Genomic DNA, 25,558 nt, shown 5'->3' on the forward strand with positions numbered 1-25,558 from the left:
GACTGAGTGCGCATGCGCGAGGAGGCCGCGGGTTGACCCGAGGCCTGGGCTGCGACAACGGACCAGATCCGTCGGCGGCCGCTCTGCCCTGGTCGGCATGAGTTGCGCGGCTGTCGCCAACCTGACGGATGAGATCTGTCTGAAGAGAGGCGTTGCAGGTACTCGGAAGTGTTGGGTTAGAGAGGGGAGGGGAGGGGAGGGGAGGGGAGGGGAGGGGAGGGGAGGGGAGATGAGATGAGATGAGATGAGATGAGATGAGATGAGATGAGATGAGATGAGATGAGATGAGATGAGATGAGATGAGATGAGATGAGATGAGATGAGGGGAGATGAGATGAGATGAGGGGAGATCCCCTGCCAGGGTGCTGGGCACCCGGCGTGGAGGTGAATGTGTATGTCCTCTTGTCAGTGGGGCAGACGGAGAGGCACATAACGGGGAACCATGATGGATGCCGCTGTAAAGGCCACCGTGCGAGCAGAGCCTTGGGATACCTGCAGACAGAGGGGTGGGATGCCCGTAGACAGATGGGTGGGATGCCCGTAGACAGATGGGTGGGATGCCTGTAGACAGATGGGTGGGATGCCTGTAGACAGATGGGTGGGATGCCCGTGGACAGATGGGTGGGATGCCCGTGGACAGATGGGTGGGATGCCCGTAGACAGATGGGTGGGATGCCTGTAGACAGATGGGTGGGATGCCCGTGGACAGATGGGTGGGATGCCCGTGGACAGATGGGTGGGATGCCCGTGGACAGATGGGTGGGATGCCCGTAGACAGATGGGTGGGATGCCCGTAGACAGATGGGTGGGATGCCTGTAGACAGATGGGTGGGATGCCTGTAGACAGATGGGTGGGATGCCTGTAGACAGATGGGTGGGATGCCCGTGGACAGATGGGTGGGATGCCCGTGGACAGATGGGTGGGATGCCTGTGGACAGATGGGTGGGATGCCTGTAGACAGATGGGTGGGATGCCTGTAGACAGGTGGGTGGGATGCCCGTAGACAGATGGGTGGGATGCCTGTGGACAGATGGGTGGGATGCCTGTGGACAGATGGGTGGGATGCCTGTAGACGGATGGGTGGGATTTCTGTGGACGGATGGGTGGGATGCCTGTGGACAGATGGGTGGGATGCCTGTCGACAGATGGGTGGGATGCCTGTAGACAGATGGGTGGGATGCCTGTAGACAGATGGGTGGGATGCCTGTGGACAGATGGGTGGGATGCCTCTGGACGGGACCTGGGCATGTGAACAAGGGCATGGTGCACCCTGAGCTCGAATTTAGTTTATTGTCACTTGTACTGAGGTACAGTGAAAAGCTTTTGTTGCATGCTAACCAATCAGTGGACTGGTTTACAATTTCTGTTGTGCCATTGCAAGTAAGAATTTCATTGTTCTATCTGGGACATGACAATAAAACTCTCTTGACTCATGAAAGGTAATACATGATTACAATCGAGCCATCCACAGTGGACAGATACATGTTAAGGGGAATAACATTCAGTGCAAGATAAAGCCAATAAAGTCCGAGCAAAGATAGTCTGAGGATCTAAAATGAGGTAAATAGTGGGTAGACACAAAATGCTGGAGTAACTCAGCGGGTCATGCAGCATTTCGGGACAGAAAGAATGGGTGACGTTTCAGATCAAGACCCTTCTTCAGACTGATGTCAGGGGAGGGGGCGGGATAAAGATAGAATGCAGTCGGAGACAGACTAGTGGGAGAACTGGGAAGGGGGAGAGGATAGAGAAGGAAAGCAAGGACTATCTGAAGTTAGAGAAGTCAATATTCATATCGCTGGGGTAAACTACCCAAGCGAAATATGGTGTAGATAGTAGTTCAGGACTGCTCTCTAGTTACTCCAGCACTTTGTCCTTTTGGGAAAAGCATCAGAATTTGTTTTGGAATATTTGCAAATGTTTCTGTTATGTCAAACGTAAGAGCGCCTCTCCCCTTTCTGCATCTCTTTATCTCTATCTTTGGTGACAAACTATCCGGTGACATTTAATATAAACCTATTGACTCCCATCGTGTCGCTTTCTGCTGCGTTTCAGTTCATGAAATTAGACTTTCCACTCCAAGACCTCTCCTGCAGTTGATGGACCCCTTGCTTGTATTTCCGTCACTTTTGCTCCCTGCCTTCCCCAAGGTGTAACAGAGGTGAAGCATCACCAATGGTCAACCAAATTTCTGTTAAAACCAGTAGTGCATTGTATCAGGTTTAACATAAGGCACTATCAATGGGTTTATCTATTTATATAATTACATGGAGACAAAACTGGAGGAGTAGGTTTTCTTTTCAAAGCACTTTGCTACCAATGAAGTACTGATGTATCGTCATTGTTATAGGGCAGATTATCTGCTGGTTAATTGCTGGTGATTGTCCAGTGGTAATTTGAGTTTTTATGATGCATTCAGACCATGAGCTAGCACATTGTGGTATCCATGAATCCATTGAAGAAGTTAGGATAACCATAACTCCTTTATTTCAAATATTAAAACTTGTGTAGACTTGATGTAACTGGATATAATTCTTTTGCTGGAGCAATACATGCCACAGCAGCTTCACATATCTCTTCGACTGACCACAAGAATATATGTGTGATGAGAAGCAAACCACTTAGTCCTTCGAGCTTTGTCTGCTGTTCATGAGGATCCAAGTTCTACCAATAACTCTTAGTTCTCTTAATATCCATAAATCTATTGTTCTCTGTACAGCACAAATACAATGACTAAGCTACCACAGCCTTGTGGGTTGAAAACTCCAAAGGTTTATCAAACTGAATAAAGGCATTTCTTCTTCCCTCAGTCTTTAATATTGTTTATTCCAAAAAAAAGGGCAAAGTGTTGGTGCAACTCAGTGGGTCAGGCAGACCTGACAACTCAGTGGGTCAGTCAGCATCTCTGGAGAACGTGGATAGATGACGTTCCAAGCACAAAATAACACCTATCCATGTTCTCCAGAGATGCTGCGTACCCTCTAAGTTACTCAAGTACTGTGTGTATTTTTTTTGTTGCTAACCAGCATCTGCAGTTCCTTTTGACTCTATTGTTTATTCTGATGATAACTATTTTTCTCCTTCGATGGCAAGTATGAACTGTATTTGGTTAGGAGACCTAAAGTTTACATGCTACTCCAAGATGTATCCTACTAATAATGCCTTCTAAAATTACAATAAGATGTCTTATTCCTAAATTCCAATTCAATTGTAATAACGACTAATGTACCATGTCCCTCTTAATCACTTGCTGCACCTACATTTTGGCTTTGGGTGGCTTATATGCAACCACACCTGGGTTCATTTGAACATCACTACAAAATCTCTTTACATTTAACAAAACTCCACTTTTGTGTTATGTGCAACAAAGTGGTAACTTCTCATTTTTCCACGCTATTCCATCAATTACGTTCTCGTCTACTCCCTCGGTTTATCCACATTCCCTTGAAATCTTCTTATATTCTTTGGTGTACACTTAATCCTACCTGGAATTTACAGCAGCAAATTTAGCATACAACACTCAGTCGTTTAAGCCAATGAATGGCATAATGTAGACTGCAAAACTGGAGACCAAGCGTAGATTCCTTCTGGTACTCCACGAGCCACAACCTGCTCACCTGAGAATTATTTATTTAATCCTACTCTTTGTTATCTCTAGGAAAACCAATTTTCAGTATATTACCTCCAATTCTGCCCTAACATTGTGCATCCTCATAAACCACCTGGAAATCCTGGTGTACCACATTTGTTTCCTCCTTATTTATTCCATCCGTCAAATCTGCAAAGCATATGAGTTGATTAATCAAAACATTGTTTTCCTTTCAGAAATCCTCAATTCCAATATTCTTCATAAGATTTTCTGTTATTATATCTTTTATTAAGGATTCCAACATTTTCCCTAAATTGATGCTAGCCCAAAAGATAGTTTCCTATTTTTTCTGTGCTTCCCTTGTTAAAATTATGCAATAATAACTGGTATCTTGCAATCCGCAAGCACTATTCCAGAGAGCCAAGAGGGCTAGAGCATTTTGGTAGATAACCAGAGCATTCACTATTTCAAAAGCCGCTTTTCTCAAGGCTCTGTAATGTATCTGTCAGCCCTCAAATTTGCCAACATGATGAGTACCATTATTTCCTTTTTCCTCATTTTCATAAGTGTCTTTGTTCTCTAATGCATTGGGCAGGTTTTGCAGTTTTCTTCTTTGAAGGTAGACAAAATGAAGTTGTTTAATTTATTTATCATTTCCCATTATAAATTCTTCCCCCACTCTTTTTATAAGGGGCCCAATTAGTCATTTTCTTTTGTTTGTAACGATAAACTCTCTTACCAATGAGTTTTTAATTTTTCTTGCCGATCTAATCTCGTATTCTATTCTAACATAGTTAATGTTTTTCCAAAGTGATTCCAATCTTCAAGTGCACTGCTGTTGTTGATAATGTTATGAGCATCTTTCTTGCATTTAACACAATTTTTAACTTCTCTTCAGTCATAAATAAATTTCTTCTGTTGAGTTTGTGGCACCTCAAAGGATTAAAAAAAACTTGTGCAGTTTAAAAAAAAATTCTAACCATTGTGTGTCCAACATATCTCAATGAATTCTCCCTGTCAACCACAGCTCTCGCGCTTTAATTATTTTCTTTATAGAGATTTGTGATTTTTTTGTTCTGCATTGAACTATATCAATTGCAGCTCAATGGTAGATTCTATCATATTTATGTTCACTTTTTTCCAAAGATTCATTGGCAAAATGATACTAACTTTCTCATTATACCAAACGTTCCAAAATAGCCTCTTGCTTAGTTTGTTGCTCGGTATTGATCTAGAAAAGCACCTCATCTACATTCCATGAATTTGTCCTCCACCTTATTACAGTAAATTTGATTCATACAGTTGATAAGTGGGTTAAATTCTCCCATGATTACTGTATTACCTCATTGCACTCATTTCTAATTTCCTGCTTCATGACGCACCCAATGTTAGGACGACTATATAGTGGTCAAAAGATAAATTGCCAGTGTTTCCTGGCAAAAGTGTTTGCCAATGTTGCTGTTGCTTGGTTCAATCCAAATTAATGTTAATTGCGTGTTAATGCTCTGTCAAGCCAATTTCATTTTGCACCACTGTGCAATTTCATTTTGCACCACAATTGCTATTCCATCCCCTGTTTGAGACTCATTTTCCTTATCCTTCTGAAATGTTAAATGCCTTGAATATTCAGTTTTTACGATTTGGTCACCCTGAAGCCATGTTTTCTACACAGCAATGAGATTATACCTGTTTCCTTCTCATCGTCATTGAGTTATGTACTTTTTTCCCAACCATAAGTCTCGTAAACCATAGGTACAATCCTACCCATAACCCAACTTCAGCACCAAACAACTATGGACATTGTTTAATGGTCGCACTACGTATTTTGGCTTGCATGAGCCAAACTTTGGTCTGGGTTCCTCGTATAACTGATTTTTTTTTGTATTGTTTATCGTATATTTGTTGTGTTAATATGCCTGTAAGGGCTGCAGCAGGTAGGAATTTCATTGTTCTGTTTCTGATGCTTGTGATTAAACTGTCTTGAAATGTTGAGTAACTAGCAGAGATTTTTCCATGTTCAGTTATAAGGAACAGTTAAAAGGTATTCTTAGTCAGTGTACAGTACCTCGAAAGGTATCAATGGACATTGATCTTGACGCTGGAAATGAGGTGGGTGTTAAATGGGGTGTTAAATAAAATGGGGTGTTAAATAAAAGTAAAAATTCTAAATTTGAAACAATACTTATTTAGTGCCCCTTACTGCACGTGCACTCAAAGAGAACAGATTTTTCTAACTTGATTGAGATGGATGTGGTGGAAAAGCTCTGATTAATGAACCTTCAGCTTCATTCAGTCTGCATAAGCTAAATATTTTTTTTAAATGTTGGCACAGTGATAATGAAATGTTTTGCTCTTATTCAATTTGGACATTGCATTGAAAGATTATTCTTATATTCCCTGTTTTTTCAGTAAGAAGACAAGCTTGTTTATATGCACTTTTAGAATTATATTTCTACATTTCCCAATTTACTGTTAATTCTACACTACATGCAGTGTTCCTTGGATTCTATTGTTCACTCACACTTCTTTGATACTACTACAACTGATCTTACTCAATTCATAAACTGCATCAGCGTTGAAATTAATCTATCTGGCTAATTATTTGAGCTGAAATGGATTTTTTCCATATTTGCTTTCATTTTCCACCAAGCTTCCTTATTCTCAATTTTGCATTTTCTAATCAAACCTTTTCCTTGTTGATCTTTGTTTGTAATGCCTGTGAATGAAAATGCACTCTGTAAAGCTTTTTGAGGCAGATTCTACAGTAAAAACATTGACGTTTCAGTGGGGACCTTTTAGTTTGTTAATGATATTGAAAGGTCAGCAGATCAGAAGGTCATTCAGTGAACAACTGTAAACAGGAACAGAAGAGTGGGGTTTTTAAAAGTCAGCAACCACTTAATGCCAGCAGATAAGTTTTGCAGCTGAATGCAGTTAGCATGCATTTAGCTTCCTGGTGGGTGTATAAAAAGGAAGACAGACACCAGTGAATCGGTAGAGCGGCTGATGATGGGATAAGTGTGGCCTGAGTTTTTCCTTTCATAAATCTTCTTTGTCTAGTGCAATAGGGCAGTGGAATGCTCCTCCTGTAGGATGTGGACAGTTAGGGAGGCTTCCAGTGTCCCTGAGCACTACACCACTTGTGTGAGGTGTGTCCAGCTGCAGCTCCTTACAAACTGCAGGTACTGGAGCAATACTTGGATTACATCCGGAGGCAACGGATTTTATAGATAGGAGTTACAGTGATGTGGTCATGCCCAGGGTATGGGCAGAAGGTGGATGGATGACCACCAGGAAAGGGAGCAGGCAGATTGTGCAGTAGTCCTGCTCTATCTCTCCAAATACTTGTGTATTTTCATATCCAAATGGATAATATTAGGGAGGACTAGACAAAGTGGACCCGTTGGGCCCAAACCTCTCCTGCATTGGTGCAGCATCCTGTTCCCCCCCCTTCCCTCTCTCCTCAACCCCCCCTCCCCTCCCCTCTCCCTACTCCCCCACTCCCCCCTCCCTCCTCCCCTCCCCCTCCCCCTCTCCTTTTAAACTAAAATGTGAATAACTTAAAAAATATAACACCAATTTCAATAAAACTACTCGCATTATCACTAAAGTGACAATGGTGAGTAGGGTGGGCCTAAAATTGTTGCGCTATCGTGTACCGTTTTGGCTGAAGTTCAGTCACGAACAAGATAACAAACGAGATTTTTAGTAGATAGATGACTGGTCAGGTCTGGCTCCAAGGCACAGCAAGAAAAGGTGAAGACAAACAGAGCCAAAGTGATAGGAGACCCATTAGTTAGAGGGACAGGCAGGAGAGTCTGCGCAGTAATCAGGACTCCAGGATTCAGGATAACTCAGAGCAGCTCCTAAACATTCTCAAAGGAGAGGGCGCACGGCCAGAAGATGTGCATATTGGTACAAATTATATGGTTAGGAAAAGGGAAAGGAAAAGGCTAAGTCTGAAAGTCCTGCCCGGAAACATCACCTGTCCATATTCTCCAGAGATGCAGCCTGACCCGCTGAGGTACTCCAGCACTGTCTTTTTTTACCTAACATCTGTGGTAGGTAAACTACTGGAGAGGAATCTGAGCTTTAGGGAGAGGTCGGACAGCTAGGACTCTATTCCTTGGAGTGCAGGAAGCTGAGGGATGATCTTGGAGAGATATATAAAATCACGAGGGGAATAGATGAGGCAAATGCACAGATGGGGCGAGTGGATTAGCTTCGATGGGGCATCTTGGTTGTCATGGTCAATTTGGGCTGAAAGACCTGTTTCCATGGCGTGTAACTAATGGATGGGGTTTGTTGCAGAACTTTGTTTCATGGTTAACTGAATTAAACTTTTAGATTGTTTGCTGCATATTACTGCTCCAATTTTCTGACAGCAGAGATGAATATTGTGCACTTTCTTGATGTTGGAAAAGCACCAGACAGTCCAAGCTGAATTGCACCCAGAAGGGTCTTGTCCAATTTCCCAATGCATAGGGCTTCTGGCAGAAATGCAACAAACACAAAATGACTTTCATATGTAATTTGCATCTAGAAAGTTGATATAGCTGCCATTTAAGTATATTTTAACATTCTTTCTTGCCACCCCTTTTCTCCTGCATCTCGGACCTTCTCATCTGTCCACATCAATTTTAATTGTGAATAGATTATGTAGATTTGGATTATTCTTTATAATAGACAAGGCTGAAGGGAGATTTAAGTGAGGTAGATAAAATTATGAGGGGATAGAATAAATAGGAGACCAATTTTTAGATAAGTGCTTTGTACTTGCTACGTCTGCCTCAAAAATAAACAATTCAGATTGTATTGAGGACTTCTTCCTTCAACTTTCAGAATTAGTACACTGATTGCTATTTGCAGCATGTTCAGGAAAGAAAAGGAAAATATGGTTCACAAATTGAGATAATATACTAAGAGAGATGCTGCCTGACACGATGAGTTACTCCAGCACTACGTGTCGTTTTTTAATTGTATTGAACTGATAGCACTTGTTTTTATTGTAATGGAGCAACAGATAAATTGTTCGACTGCAATCGAATGTAGATTCCATTCAACAGAAATACATTTGTATAATGAAGCTCGGAGAGATATTTGTTTAATCTGACATCCTATTTGGTAAATGCTTTGTTAATTGTCATTTTTATTTTTCGAAAGACTGATGTATATATATTATACAAAAACCACACTGAATCTTCAAATGGATAATTGACGTGGCCTCTTCAAAAACTGATCTGACAATCCTATTGTCCAATTTCATTTGTGCATTGTTCCTGCTTATTGCACCTACCACTGTTTGTTGCTTAGGCCTTTGGCTCTATTGTCTGTAAACAATAACCTCTAATCTGTCACTATCTTTGGACTTTTAACTGATTTCTTTATTACCTTTCATGTCCAATAGCACAAGATGCAAACTCAACTCTGCCGAACTACCTGGATTGGAAACTATCAATTGGTGCAAGGGTGAATATGGATTATTATCTTTGGAAAAGGGAAGACTTCATTGAGATGTATAAACTTATGAGAAGCTTAGTGTAAGAGGCAGTTCCAGGAGTGGAAAACAGTCATTGGTTTATAATAACTATGAAGAATATTAAAAAGATGGGGATTTTTTCAAATAGAGTGTGTGGGGTTTAGGACTTGATGTTAAAAAGGGTGTTAGAGGCAGAAACTCTTGCTACTCTTAACAAAGTGTTGAATGTACACTTAGTCACGCTCCTCAAGGAGACACAATAAGGCTTCAGCTTGAGTAGTTCTTTCAACAGGCATAGACATATTTGGTGGAAGGTCTGTATTTTGAGTTGTAAAGTATCTGACTCTTTTCCATGATTTTGACCGGTACGGTGGCACAGCGGTAGAGTTGCTACCTTACAGCTCTTACAACACCGGAGACCTCAACTACGGGTGCTGTCTTTACGGAGTTTGTACGTTCTCCCTGTGACCGCACGGGTTTTCTCCGAGATCTTCGGTTTCCTCCCACACTCCAAAGACGTACAGATTTGCATGTTAATTGGCTTGGTGTAAATGTAAAATGGTTCCTAGTGGTCCTACAGGGATCGCTGGTTGGCGCAGACCCGGTGGCCGAAGGCCTGTTTCCATGCTGTATCTCTAAAACCATACTTCCTCAGAAGTTTGAGATTCCGCATGTCACTGAATGCTCTATTAAACTTCTACAGGTGTACAGTAGAGAGCATAATAATGATGCATCACAACCTGATTCAGTAACCTGAACACACAAGAGCAAAAGAGGCTTTAGTAAGTGGTGGATATTGCCCTGTCCATCAAAGGTTTTGATCTCCTCACCATTGAAGGGATCTACAGGAAGCACTCACCGCCTCAAAGGCATCTACCATCATCAAAGGCTCATACGTTTGATATATGAGCTAGTTAAACTACCTTTTGACCTCTCTCTCATCTCGCTGCTACCATTGGGAAGAAGCTAAAGGAGCTTAAACTACACCTTCCAGGTTCAAGAACAGCTTCTTCCTATCAACTTGTTATATAACACATTAGCGAGGACACATTTGGATTATTGTGTTCAGTTTTGATCACACTACTATAGGAAGAATATCATTAAGCTGGAAAGAGTGAAGATTTCTGAGGATGATGCAAGGACTTGAGGGCTTAAGCTACAGGTAGAGGTTGAGCAGGGTAGGACTTTATTCCTCAGAGAGCAGGAGGCTGAGAGATTATTTTACAGAAGGTAAAATAATAATATATAATCATGAGGTGGATAGGGTGAATGTGCTGAGTAGGGGATTCAAGAACCAGAGGACATGGGTGGGAGGGGACAGATTTAATAGGAACCTGAGGGGCAAGGCTTCACATTGAGGGTAGTGGGTATGTGGAGCAAGGTGCTAGAAGAGGTAGTCAAGGCAGGTACTATAAACCAAATTTTAAATATTTTTGGGTAGGTGCATGGATAGGAAAGGTTTAGAGGGATATATGGGCCAAACACAGGCAGGTGGGTCTCGCATAGATGGGCCATCTTGGTTGGCATGAACAAGTTTGGCCAAAAGGCCTGTTTCCGTGCTTATTAACTCTGACTAACCATCAGGCTCTTAAACCATACTGCACAACCCTAACTACACCCTACCACAGCAACTATGTACTATTGCCTTTGTTTAGTTTGCACTACGTACTTTGGTTTGCACTAATGTGGTATGATCTGGTCACCTAGTATAATGGATAATTTATTGTATTTTTGATTATTATATATTTATTTGATGTGTTATTGCGTTAATATGCCTGTAATGCTGCAGCAAATACGAATTTAATTGTTCATGGTACACATGACAATTAAACACACTTGACACAAAAACATCCCAGGATTATTATCAAAAGAAAAAAATATCTGCAAGAGACCTTTCAGTGCAGGTGTCCAAGTTCGAGATTCCAAAGAAAATCTTAAAGGAGGAGAATGCAAGAAAGAGTAGTGGATAATTGAGGATGGAATTTTGGCGGTTAGGTTGAAGGATGCTAAAATCACATCTGGCAATGGTGGAGCATTTAACATCAGGGCCACACAGGCTAGACATAAATAACTTAGAAATCCTATGGGCCCATACTTGACGCTTGTCCTAATTCAAATTAGTCACAAGGATGTTTTAAGTTCTTAAAATTCAGCCTAATCACACATTATAAATGTCCTGTTTCATGGTGCTATTAAAAACTACTGCTGGTTAGCATTTATTGAAGAATGCAGCAGATTATAAAGGTTTGTATTATTTGAGAACATTTATGATGTGTCAGCCAATTTTGATACAGGATTTTTAGTACAGTAACAGAGTTTATTTACGGCTTTCCTTATTTGTAGGGTTGGGGTTCAATATTATTGGAGGAACTGATTACCAGCCCAATTGTAAGGACGGTGCAATCTATGTGAGCAAAATAAAAGATGATGGACCAGCAGCTCTTGATGGACGGTTAAAGGAGCAAGACCAAATCTTAGCAGTAAGACATCTAAGTTGTTTACTTTGAATACTGAGTATGAAATTAATTTTGGACATGTCAGATTCTCCAGCATTAGCATGTTGTCAAATCCTCTCCTTGGAGCTATTCTGGCAAATCTCCCTGGTATCTTCACATGTTTCTTGATGTATTGTAACCAGAGCACATTGCAACATTCTTGTCATGGTTTGGCATTCACAATACCTCTATTTCCAAAGCCCAAGATTCCACATGCTTTGCTAATACTTTTAAAATATGTACCGCCAACTTCAAATGTTTATACATTTGAGGCACTGGATCCTTTTGACCTTGCACACTCTTTAGAACTATGACATTTTCCGTTATAACCTGGCATCATGTCAGCCCAAATGCATCAACTCGTACTTCCTTGTATTCTATTTTCCATTTATATGTCCATTTTATTGGTTTATGCCCTCTTGCACTTATTCTTTCCCACACCTCAGTTAGCAAATGTTGATATTTTTGTTCTAACCATCTCATGTATGTGTATCAGAAAAGGATTATTCATGTTCATAAGTCATTCGAGCATAATTAGGCCATTTGGCCCATCAAGTCTACTCTGCCATTCAATCATGGCTGATCTACCTTTCTCACTTAACTCCATTCTCCTGCCTTCTTCCCATAACCTTTAACCCCCTTACAAATCAAGAACCTGTCAATCCCCGCTGTAAAAATACCCGATGTCGGCCTCCACAGCGTCTGTGGCAATGAATTCCACAGATTCACCATCCTCTGACTAAAGAAATTCCTCCTCATCTCCTTTCTAAAGTTATGCCTTTTTATTCTGAGGCTGTGCCCTGTGGTTCTAGACTCTCCGACTAGTTGAAACATTCTCTCCTCATCCACTCTATCCAGGCCTTTTACTATTCGGTAAGTTTTATCCTTCTAAACTCCAGTGAGTACAGGCACAGAGCCGTAAAACGCTCTTGTCCTGCAATCAGCAATGGGAATACCGCTGTCTACCATCCTCCACTTTGGAACAAAAGTTACCATTAAAAAAAGTGGAATCTGTAAAGCCTTTTTAAAATCCAAACAGTCACTGATGTTTCTATTCCATTAGGCTGTTTTGATAATCACCTTTTTAGGCTGTACGATGCTTCGACTTGCGATATTTCGACTTTACGATGGTGCAAACGTTGGGCAAAGGCAGCGAGCTGCAGCTCGCTTCCGGCCAAATGATCAGGTGTATTAAATGCATTTCGACTTACGATATTTTCGGTGCCCTCTGAGGATGTTACATTTGCCACTTTCACATTATCTAGTACCACCTTCTTATCAAGGGAAATTGCAACATTTTGAAGAGCAGAATTCGAATCCCCCCATATACAGTGCATTCAGAAAGTATTCGGACCCGTTCATTTTTTCCACATTTTGTTGCGTTACAGCCTTATTTTAAAATGGATTAAATTCATTTTTTTATCATCAATCTACACACAATGCCCCAGAATGAAGAAGCGAAAACAAGTGTTTAGAAATTTTTGCAAAGTAATTCAAAATAAATAACTGAAATATCACATTTACATAAGTACTTTACCCTTTACTCAGTACTTATGTAAATGTGATATTTCAGTTATTTCTTTTTAATTACTTTGCAAAAATTTCTAAATGCCTGTTTTCGCTTTTTTATTATGGGGTATTGTGTAAATAAGGCTGTAACGTAACAAAATGTGGAAAAGGTGAAGGGGTCTGAATACTTTCTGAATGCACTGTAGAGTTTAAATCCAGTTAATAATCTGGAATTTGATGAAAAGCACCAACTAGTCTTGGTAATGATTTGTTTCTCGATAGCTTGTGGGCTAAATCACATTGGCTGTACCTTAGTAAACATCAACATCTTCATTAAGTGTGCTCGTCTTTCCTTATGGCTTGGAGCATATATAATTTTAAATTCCGCTCTGCATCTCACTCCTCACTTCTAACCTGCGTGCCATTAGAAGATTTTTGTATTTTCTCATACATTAACTGTTGATCTATTCTTTCTATTCTCTCTTTGCCAGTCTTATTTTCCTCTTCACTCCCCTCCAACATTTCCATTTGGTCTTTGGAGAATTCACCTCGAATACATTGAACACCCACTTAATCTGTTTCTTGGATTCTCTATTTCCCTTGTCATCCAAAGAGCCCTGGATTTGCCCCTTCAACATTTCTTCTAGTGTGAATATACAAGCCTCACATCAGAAGTAAGGGATCTGCAAGCATGTATTATGAAGGGTGGGATAACAGGACATTTCAAAAAAATCCGCAGGGTTAAACCAAGCAACATGGATTTATGAAAGGGAAATAGTATTTGCCAAGCCCTACTAGAGTCTTTTGAGAGTATAACGACAATGACAATCATTTGGATGATGGAACCATGTGTAATATTTCTAAATTTATCTGTGACATTAATCTGGATGAAATCACGTTATGCGTAGGACAGAAAGAAGCTTAGTGGGCAAATGCATGGAATGCAGTGAAGTTTCAAAGTTATCCACGTCAGTGGCGCAAACAGGAAGGCAGTATACACCGATCAGCCAAAACATTATACCGTACCGTGGCGGCACGGTAGCGCAGCGGTAGAGTTGCTGCTTTACAGCGAATGTAGTGCCGGAGACTCAGGTTCGATCCTGACTACGGGTGCTGCACTGTAAGGAGTTTGTACGTTCTCCCCGTGACCTGCGTGGGTTTTCTCCGAGATCTTCGGTTTCCTCCCACACTCCAAAGACGTACAGGTATGTAGGTTAATTGGCTGGGTAAATGTAAGAAATTGTCCCTAGTGGGTGTAGGATAGTGTTAATGTGCGGGGATCGCTGGGCGGCACGGACTTGGAGGGCCGAGGGGGCCTGTTTCCGGCTGTATATATATGATGATATGATATGATATGATTATGACCTGATGACCCAAAACATTATGACCACCTGCCTAAAGTGCTGTTGGTCCTCCGTGTGCAGCCCCATACGCAGCAGGGTGTGATGCACTGTGTATTGTAACACATTCCTCCCGTGACCACCATTAAAATTTTCTGTGACATGTGCCACAGTAGACCTTCTGTCAGTTCGGAACAGACGGGATAGCCTTCGTTGCCCTCGCGCATCAATGAGCCTTGGGCGCCCAACACCCTGTCACCGGTTTGTGGTTTGTCCCTCCCCGGAACACTGTCGGTAGGTACTCACCACTGCTGACCGGGAGCACCCCACAAGCCTTGCCTTTACAGAGATGCTCTGACCAAGTCGTCTGGCCGTAACAATTTGGCCCTTGTCAAAGTCGCTCAGGTCTTTACTCCTGCCCATTTCTCCTGCATCCACTACGTCAACTTCAAGAACTGACTGTTCTCTTGCTGCTGAATATATCCCACCCCTTGACAGGTGCCTTGTAATAAGATTATCAATGTTATTCACTTCACCTGTCAGTGGTCATAATATTTTGGCTGACCGGTGTATTTAAATAATGTTAGATTGGGAAGATTTGGTATAGAACAGAATCTAGTTTCCTCGTGTACATTATTCACTGGAAGCAAATGTGCGGGTGAAACAAACCAATAAGGAGGCAAATGATATGTTGGAATTCATGGTGAGAGGTTTTGAGTCCAGAAACAAAGGTGTCCTGCAACTGTGCATGACCATGGTAAGGGTGTCAGAGGTTATGGGGAGAAGGCAGGAGAATGGGGTTGAGAAGGAGAGATAGATCAACCATTATTGAATGGCGGAGTTGACTTGATGGGCTGAATGGCCTAAATATGCTCCTAACACTTATGAAGATCGCACTTTGAGGAGTACGTTATTGCTATTATTTTGAAGTAGGGATACTTGCTATAGAGGAATTCCAGCAACAATTCACCGCACTAATTCCTGTGATGGGGGACTATAAAAATGTTTTGACTCAGCCTGTATTCACTAGAGTTTGGAGGAATTATTAAAACATATAAAACTCAAGACAGGACTGGAGAAACTAGATACAGAGATGCTGTTTTACTTTGCTGGAGGGTGACAGAGGGGAGGGTAGTATTGACAGCCAGTGGGCCCAGGGTACATGGCAATAACTTAGGACTGGGATGAAGAGAAATTTCTCAATTCAATTCAAAGAGAGATGAAGCTCTGGAATCCTTCACCATGTTACTAAAGGTATAAATCATCAATGTGGAGAGAGTGGTAATATGGTGTTGACCATAGTTCAACCCTGATTGTGTTCAATGACGGTGCAGCTACGTAGGTTTGAATGCCCTATTTGTATCCTATTTTCCCACGTCAGCCCTCTTCCAATTTAGATGTTGTACTTTAAATGCTTTCTTGCCCTTCTCTGTTAATTTTTTTAACCTTACAATGACCATTCTTCAGGTGTTTATCCATTAGCATTTAGTCTACTGTATTCCCATCACCAGATTCAGTAGTGCTGCTTACACAGTTAAACTTGCAACATACTGGTTAAAAAAAAATCCTGAAAATATTTCAGAAAGTCACCCCCTTTGTGTACCTTTTAATCTTATCCCATTTGATATTTGGTGAATTACCACCTTACTGTACTTGCACATCTCTTTAATTTCCCAGCGAAATTGGTTAGTTGTCTTAACCCTTTTATCACATCACTGCTTAGATTATATAAAATATGTTCTTCATTGGTAACATCTAAAACTAAATTTTCTTTCACCAATTAGATCAATGGGCGAAAGCTTGATAATGTTACGCATCAGGAAGCAGTGGAAATATTTAGAAATTCCGGCAATGTGGTGACACTATTGGTTTTAAAAAAGGTAAAGTTTGTAAGTTTGTTATTTAGTCATCTCTTTTCCAATTTTATCAAAGTCACCGGTGCTTAATTTTAACAGGAAGCCTGAGCGCTTCTTTGTTGAGGTTTGTAAAGGTGAGGATATTGCTTTGAAGTTTCCACCTCCAAACAGCAATTTGTCTAAAGTAATGTTGTGCGAAAAAGACTCGCTTAGCTATTTAGTCAGTCTTCGCTCGGTGGTGGTACTCGTGCTTCTGAGTCAGAAGTTCATAGGTTCAAATCACACTCCAGAAGACATTTAAATACTTTAATCTGGATTGATACCAGTGTGGGACAGATTAAGGTGTGAAACGGAAATAACTATACTTGGCAGATCAGGCAACATTAATGCCGAGAGTAAACAGTTAATGTTTCAGCCTTATGAACCTTTATTGGTTCCAATCTGAGATCATTGATCATAAACTGTGCTTATTTCTCCACCGATGCTGCCTGAGCTGCAGGGTATTGTCAACATTTTCCTTTGAATATGGGAGGAAACTGGAGCACCTGGAAGAAATCCACGTGGTGCAAACTCTACACAGACAACGTCCTAGATCAGGATCGAGTCCAGGACTCCAGCACTGTGAGGCCGCTGCTCTATCAGCTGTGCCACTCAGATTTCCAGTATTTGCCGTTGTCTGCCTTTTAATATTTGGAATGTCTTGTCCAGTATTTATTTCCTCAACCAAGTTACCAAAACAGATTGTCAAGTCACTATCACATTGCTGTTTCTGTGATTGTGCTGTACTCAAGTTGGCTGCTGTGCCTAGAATGGAAATTGCATTTCAGAATTGATTTATAGAGTTTGGAACATCCTAATGTCATGAAATTTACTATTTGAATGCAAATTCTTTGGTTTCAGTCTGGGGGAGGGATATATTTCATCACTGACACTGTGCATTCTGACTCTTGCAAAGACGCTATTCCCTACTCTCAATTCCTCCGTCTCCGCTGCGTCTGCTTCCAAGATGAGGCTTTCCATTCTAGGACATCCAAGATGTCCTCATTCTTTTATTACCCCTCTGCCATAGATAGATCCCTCACCAGCGTTTCCTATTGTCCCATAGTTCCCTCACGCTGCCCCTCCCCCCTCCTCACCATTTCACCCCACCAGCCTCCGCATCTATCACATCATCCTTTGACAATTCCTTCATCTCAAGTGATACCACCACCAGTCACATCTTCCCCTTTCCACCTTCACAGAGACTGTATCCTCCACAACTCCTTGGTTCACTTATCCCATCCTACCCAAATGAATGCCTCCTGGTACTTTCCCCAGCAACCACAGGAGATGTAACACCTTTCCCTAGACCTCCTCCCTCACCTTCATCCAGGGAACTTAACAGTCCTTCCAGGTGAGACAGAGATTCATGTGCACCTCTAACCTCATTTGCTGCATCCGCTGCTCCCAGTGGAGCCTCCTGTACATCAGTAGGACCAAGCGCAGACCCTGCAACTGTTTTGCCGAACATTTGTGCTTGGTCTACCCAGACTTACTGGAACCCCTGGTTGATAACAATTTTAACACCCTTTCCCATTCCCATACTGACCTTTCTGGTCTGGGCCTCCTCCATTGCCAGAGCGAGGCCACAAGCAAATTGGCGGAACAGAACCTAATATTCTGCTTCACAATTTGCAACTCTTCGATCTTTTGGTTCCCACATTCTGCTTTAATCTCTGGCCTTTTACCCACCCATCTGCCCATCAAACTCCTCTCTCACCTATGTTCACCTATTACTTACCACATTTTGTTCTACACCTCCTCTCTCCCAGCTTTCTTTCACCTCCCCTACAATCAGTCTGAAGAAGGGAACTGACCTAAAATGTCACCCATCCATGTTTTCCAGAGATGCTAAGTTACTCCAGCATTTTGTCCTTTTTTTGTAGTTTTTTTGCAGTTCCTTGTTTATCTATCCTTTGTAGCAGCATGACAGGTGAATCTGCAGAATTTAGTCTGTTTTATTCTGGTTCTTTTATACTCCTGATTCATAATTACAAATATATTATTAAATTCAAATGGAAAATTCCATTCAAAACAAGATAATTTGGTTTGTACATCATTGAAGAAAATAAAAATTGTACCTATATTTAAAATTAGGACAAATTAAAATTGTGGATTTGTTGCTTTAATTTAACCAACAATTATTTTGGTCAACCTTGACAAACAGTCTCTATTTGGTTTCAGTGTTTTGCATTATCTTGGTGACTAGATCAGAAAAGTTACACTCAATATATTTTAGTTCTCAAGACAACATTGTCTCAGTCTTTTGAGTAGGCAGGAATGATGAACTACAGCTGATTGCAGATTCGTACAGCCATAAATGCCCCATATATTGCACTGCAGTTGGGAAATTGTTAGCAGTCAAACTGACTGAGGTTCTTGCACATGCCTGGCAATAAATTCCCAACAGATTTTCAGCAACTGAAAGCAAAACAATTATATCTGATCTATTAACTTGGAATACTTAAGTCCACTGAGGGAAATATGTTTACCAGCAAAAGTATCTCAAGTGTATCCTGTGCCTCTTGGGAAAATCATTGACTGCATTCAGGAATTGTGCTAGGCTTTTCATTAAATGTTCTTAGTTAATGCATTTGCCGCTGAAATCCAATGTCCCAGATTTGTCGTTGACAGCGTTTGCATGTTCTCCCTGTGACTGCAGTGGGCTTCCAGTGGGTGCTCTGGTTTCATCCTACATTCAAAAGACATGCTAGTTAGTTAATTCAAAATCGCCCATAGTTAAGTGCAGGAGAGTTGAGGCATGACGGGAAGGGGTGTACTCAGTATGTATGAAGGATTAGACTGTAGAGATGCATGCTTCGGAATGGGACTGATGGAAGTGATTTGAATAGATTCAATGAGTTGAATAGTGACCCCCCCCATGGGGAAATGGGAGGCAACTAGCAGTAATTGATATGTTCACATCGTAATGGTAACTAAATTAAACGTTAGGATACACAGATCAATATTTGAAGCTAAAATATAGTTTGGTGAGCTTTTAGAGTCCACTAATCACTTTATTTTATTTTCTTTCAGATAAGAATCGAGAATAATCAAAACAACAAGGCATCTGTATCACAACTAGTAATAGCAGTTCTGGGTATAACAGTGTTGGCAATGTGTGTATATGTGAAATATCGCCGCAGGTTATGAAGATAGAAAATTTCCTTGTCTTTTAATGTGGGCCAAAATGCTAATGTCCACATAGGCCTACTTATCAGTGTGCCTAGCCAAATGTTGACTTTGAAATTAGATCTATTATAGATCTTAAAGGGAATGTACACATTTGTAGAATACCTGAATCATTTATATGCCACTTAAAACTACTTCCATTGTATGTATAAAAACTGTAATCATTGATTTTGAAATAAGAAGGTGCAGTTGTGTAATCAAGTACTGTTTTCTATTAGAGCAGTGCACAGCAGATAGGCACTTTGTGCATGTGATCTGGAGGGAGCTGATCACTATTTTTACCGACTATGATTGGTTCCTCAATATGCACATGCATGTAAATGTATTTGAAAAAAACCGTGAATGAAGTAATGGGGCTAACCTGGTGAGTTTGTGGATCCAAATTGGCAGAAAACGAGGGCTGAATGTTTTTATTATTTTAAAAGACCACTTAAAGAAGATTCAGCAAGTGATCAAACAAGGAAAGATTTCTAAGCTAAAAGACTGTATAAAATGATAAAACGTTTAAGTGATATGTTCAAATTCAGTGTGTGATCGCGACATACCAGGAGAATCCTTTATAAAATTTCATTTCCTATATTTTTGGTAGGAAACATTTTCCAGTCGATTTTTTTAAAGCAGTTGAAACACTTACATTCAAGCACTTGCAAATGTGTATTATTCATTATATCATTTGCAACAGTGTATTAGGATAAAATCTAATTTCTCCATATCTAGTAGTTAATATATTTTAAAACACTAAGCAAGGACCAAAAAGTGATACGCTTCTCTCAAACAAATCCACAGTATAATTTATGAATGTAATTTTTTTACTGTTATTTTGCATGTAAACCATTTGACAATTGTTACTTGTTTTAAGAGCTTTCACTTTCATAAATGTTGCTAAAGTGGTTTTATCTAAATTATGTAATTTCTTTTTTGTGTAATTATTTTATCATCAATTATTGTGGAATGCGGATCTACTTGTATGTTCCATATGAAAGTTTTTCTAAAAATTCAGTGATATTTACATTTGTAAGTCTGCGTTGGATGCAATCCTTTTTAATCCTGTAATGATCTTTTAAAAATCAAAGAATCATATATGGAATTTAGCAAGACACTAATCAAGTCCTTGTATTAGCAAAAGATTTTAATGAGAGTTAAATATTGCATCCATAGCTTAAATAGTTTCCACAAGTAGATGGCAAATCGAAGCATTAGAAGACAATTTAATATTATTTTGTTTGTCACACTTGCTAAATACTAATGTGTAGGAAAGAACTGCAGATGCTGGTTTAAATCGAAGGTAGACACAAAATGCTGGAGTAACTCAGCGGGACTGGCAGCATCTCTGGAGAAGATGTAAAGGGTGACGTTTCGGTCTAGACCCTGCTTCAGACTCAATACTAATTGATACTAAATTAATACTAAACAGTAATGTTGGCCTCCTCCCTAGAAATCAAGTTCTGCACATGAACATTCCCAAATCACATTGGTGTTTTAGTGCTCTGGGATAACATGAAGCAAATTCTGATTGCAGAACAATTACCAATAATTAGCTTGACATTTAAGACTTCAGCTCAGCACTTTGGGTACCTCCCTTGGATATATGCCGAAGTTAGCAATAGGCTGGTTGAATTAACAAGTTTGCTGTCATAATTCCATCTCAGTTGGCTGCCACCAAGCAGTGATGAGACGATGAATGATATTCATGACCATGATTGCTGTTTCAGTTGCAAAAGGCTGGCTTAATGTTAACAAGCATACAGATTTTCTTTTTGCACAGTATCCAGCTGTATTATATATGAATTTATTACATGATGAAACTCCTGAGAAATATTGTACTCCTACTTACAGAAAATATTATCCTTTTAGAACTGTCTATTCCTTTTAAAATTTTGCATTTTCAGAATTAATTATGTCTCACATGTTAGCAGTGTATATTAATTATGAGTTAAAATAATATTTGAAAAAATAACAAATCAACACACTCGCTGTGGTAACTGACAAACATTTCAGCACAGTGCACAAATGTTTTCAGATGTGCTGTGCAATCTCTGCCCTTTGTTATCCTTAATATGCCCGGCAGGGTAGTGTGTTTCTACCTTTTCTGATGGTAATTGTCATTCAATGTTGGGAGGATGGCCAGCATGAATGATTCTGTTTTCCCCTGTTATTGTCACACGCAGGGAAGAGCGCATTGAAAAAACTACAATGCGCTACTTTTCCGATACTCTTTGGCCTAAAATGGTAGGCAGCAGACTATTCTATTATGGCATTTTTCTATTAGTGCTATTAGATGTTATGAACTCATGGAAATATGCTGGAAAATACACTCTAGTTCAAAAGTCCCTTTCAATGTGTTTAAAAGAATATTTAAACATAGTGCCAAATATTAATTAGCAGTATGATTTATAACATCGCCTTCCTATGCACTCAAATCAGATGGATAGACTAGAACCCCACAACATGAAAATATCTGGGATTGTACTTGCATAATGCAAAAAATAATGCACATTTAATTGGTTATGATGTAGAAATTTTGATCCATCCCCATGTCTGGCATTTTTGGTCCATGTAGTTTGAGTAGCAATTAGTATTTATTACCGTTAAGGTAAATTGCATGAATTCCTGATGGAATGTTATAAGCCTTTTCAATAACAGCACCACGGAGTTTGCATATACCTTCTCAACAATAATGTTTCCGGTTCTGTTAAGATATAGAAATTTTCACCCATCTCCATGTGTGGCTCTTTTGGAACATGTAGTTTGAATAACAGTTAGTATTTATTTCATTTAAGGTAAATTGCATTAATTCCTGATGGAATTTATAAAACTTTTTCAATAACAGCACCAAGGATTTTGCATAAACCTTTTCAAGCATAATATGTCCAGATCTGTGGTGTTTGAATATACATTTTCTCGAACACTGATTTCAGATCTAAATGTGAAGTATAATAGTAGCTACAATCCTTTCTGTACAAGCCAGTTGTAGATTTGAATAGGTGCTTTAGACATAAGTAACAACCTACTGAAAGCAACAGTAACTGAATACTGATTTTGTTATAAAATCTTGAACTTTAATTGATATTTCTATATCAATCAGGTTTCTGATTACTGTTCCAATACAGAATTGTGAAATACAATGCCAGTAGTGAACATTGTAGGCAGTTATATCCCTGTATTTGTTCTTTATAAAATGGTTCCAAAGTTTCAATACTGTGTAAACGTGAGACAATAAACATAATATCATTACCCCCTCTATTCATGTAGTTACACTATGCTGTTTGCCTGGTAAAAAAATGACTTTTCTTATTTGATATTGGTGCCTTTGCTGTTCTATATTGGCAAACTTAATGTGATTCATTCTTGGCACCAGTGCTTACTGTGGGAATTATGAAAATTGTTGCCTTTATTAGGGAAGTTACTTTATTTATAAATGAGGTTTTATATCTATTTCAATATAAGTTCACTTTTCCTATAAAAGTGAAAATAAAACTGCCAGAGCCGTCTGTTTTAATTCACGTGGGCAATCAATGTTGATGAAACCACATCCTTTTTGTCAATGTGTTGCCTTGATTCATAATTAAAATTTCCTTTTTGATCGTAAAGATTGATTATTATATATATGGAGTAGGTGTGGGATGAAGTGCTGCTAATTAACTGAAAATTGCATAATGATTCAAAAATAAAATTGTGACTGGTAATGTTAATGGACATGCTGTGAAAGTCTGATCCACATTTGCTACCAGTGCAGCAAAGGCATTTAGACCAAAGTGCATGCAAATTTTGTTTGTGGCAAAAGAAATGTATCCAGATGAAATTAAGTTATTTATGCATAATTTTGTAAAATCAATGTCTGAAATGGAATGGTTCATAAAGTTACTTGCCAAATTTGCATTTTTTAAAAGATTATATTTTGTGACTTATTTACTCGTGTTCAACATTGGAAGTGAAGTATACCATTATTCTATTCCCACTCTTGGAGAACTCATACAATCCATATGGGTTACCCCAATGGTTCTATATTGTGAAAAACATCTTGCTGGCTATTACATCTATTTACCCGACTGTGCATAAAATTAAACCAATTAAATTAACCGTATTAAGATGAGAGCATATAAAATAAGTCGATATTTGGATGTATTGATTTTGTGATGTGCATTAATGCTTAAGTATTATGTTGGCTGGGATAAAATTACCGAATGCAAGGCTGTTTAAATCAACTGGATCTATTAAAAAATCATTTTAAACTGCATAATGAAACATGTGACTCGATGCTGCCAAGCAGCATGTTTCTTTGCTGCTGTATCCTAAAAGTGCCTTCAGCTGGTCATATTTTTGACATGCAGTTACTTGCTTATTTCTACCTTCAAAGTATATTAATATGAGGTGATTTATGCATTTTTGAGATAAACAATGGCCCAAATTTTCTGCGTACCAACATGTGGCTACTGCTGAAGTATCACTTGCAGGATAAGTTTGTTCTCGCTTTGAGTAGATGCCCTGCTGTGAACTTCCTTAGTGGAGCCAGCTGGGTCTAATCGCTAAGGCACTGCAAGTCCTGCACAGAAATGCCATGACCCTGGCTAACCCATGTCCAAAGCTTACCAGCTATGAAAGAGCTATTCATTCGTGTATTGTGGCTGGCAAAAGGAATGACAATATTGACAATAATGCCTCCAATAATGTTCATTTCTGGGAATAAATTAGAAGTGGTGAAAGTAAAGTCCAAGGTTTAAAGGCTCTGTTCATCTCTTGTTTCCTATTATTCATGAAATGTTGCTTTTTTGTTTTTACCATTCCAAGCTTTGGTGCAATTCAATAATTGGGCAGAATGCACTTGCCAACAATCTGTGGCCATTAATAACTGCATGTAAAATGAAGGAGCAATGAGTGGCAGATAAGTAGGTGCATTACACGATAAAATAAGACTGCTATACAAGTAACCAATGTTCACTCGGAGAAAATGAGCACTGAGCTTTCAAAGAGCAGGCAGTTCAGATAAGGACTGGAGGTGCTATAATAACGAGAGAGGTGTATTGCTAGAAGCAAGAGTTTCTAAACTCAAAGCAGGGGGAAAAACACTCATGGTAATTGTAATTGGGCTTATAATTTGATTGTTGCTAAATTTGCTGGTGACACAAGGTAGGAAAGTTGTGAAGAGGACAAGGAGATTGCAAGGCGATGTGAATAATTGGGAAGAAATAATGTTCATTATGGTAGGAAGACTTGACAAATAACTAAAAGGTGAGAGAATCACTAAAGAAGATTAAATGCCAACACATAGTACATACCTTTTTTTTGAAAATTTGTAAAGTTAAAAAAAGGGGGTGTAATGCATATAGCTCCTTTTATTATTAATTGTTTTGTTATATACTTAAGACAATTAGGGGCTGGTATGGTGGAGTCATTTATGTTTATTGTTGGCATATATTATTTTTGCTTAGATATATCGTGCAGTATTATTTTGGACACTTGGGGGTGGTCATTAGATGCACAGGGTGGTGTATATGTAGGGGCATAGCTGACAGAAAAGGGCAGGCACAGGTAGAGGGAGGGCATACAGACCAGGGGCAGAGCAACCAGCTACAACTTGCATGCAGAATTAGGAAAACCTGGTATGTTCATCTCTTGGTTTGAACAACTACCTCAATAAACAACCAACTAAACTGGAAGATCTATTCAATTGGGTCTGCGTAAGATCACTCCTACTGTACTTGTGTATTAATGGCAACTGGAAAAGAGGACACTGGAAAAGTTGCCATTACACATGGAACAGTGCAGTTTTGGATCTGGACCCTTCAGACTGAAGCATCCTGATCTGAAACTTCACCTATCTAGGATCTCCAAATGCCTGATCCGCTGAGATATTCAATCGCTTTGTATCTTTTTGTAAACCAGCAAATGCAGTTCCTTGTGTCTCAATTTAAAGTAGTGATAATCCTTTGGTTTGTAGAGTGTAAATGAGGCTACTTCTAGTGTACTGTATGCAGTATTAAGGGCCTGTCCCACTTTAGGCGATTTTAACTGACAGTCCGCCGGGTGTCGCGGGCATGATCGTGAGGAGAATCCAAGA

General features: G+C 39.7%; 1 protein-coding gene across 1 annotated transcript; it reads left to right on the forward strand.

Moving 5' to 3' along the window:
- On the forward strand, positions 1 to 23,705 carry synj2bp (synaptojanin 2 binding protein). Its single transcript, XM_078406258.1, has 4 exons — positions 1 to 158; positions 11,413 to 11,549; positions 16,198 to 16,293; positions 19,345 to 23,705. The coding sequence occupies exons 1-4, from the start codon at positions 98 to 100 to the stop codon at positions 19,459 to 19,461; spliced, it is 411 nt and encodes a 136-aa protein (XP_078262384.1). The 5' UTR covers positions 1 to 97; the 3' UTR covers positions 19,462 to 23,705.
- Positions 23,706 to 25,558: the final 1,853 nt, after the last annotated feature.

The sequence above is a fragment of the Rhinoraja longicauda genome, chromosome 10 (genome assembly GCF_053455715.1).
Source record: "Rhinoraja longicauda isolate Sanriku21f chromosome 10, sRhiLon1.1, whole genome shotgun sequence".
In the NCBI taxonomy this organism is placed as follows: Eukaryota; Metazoa; Chordata; class Chondrichthyes; order Rajiformes; family Arhynchobatidae; genus Rhinoraja; species Rhinoraja longicauda.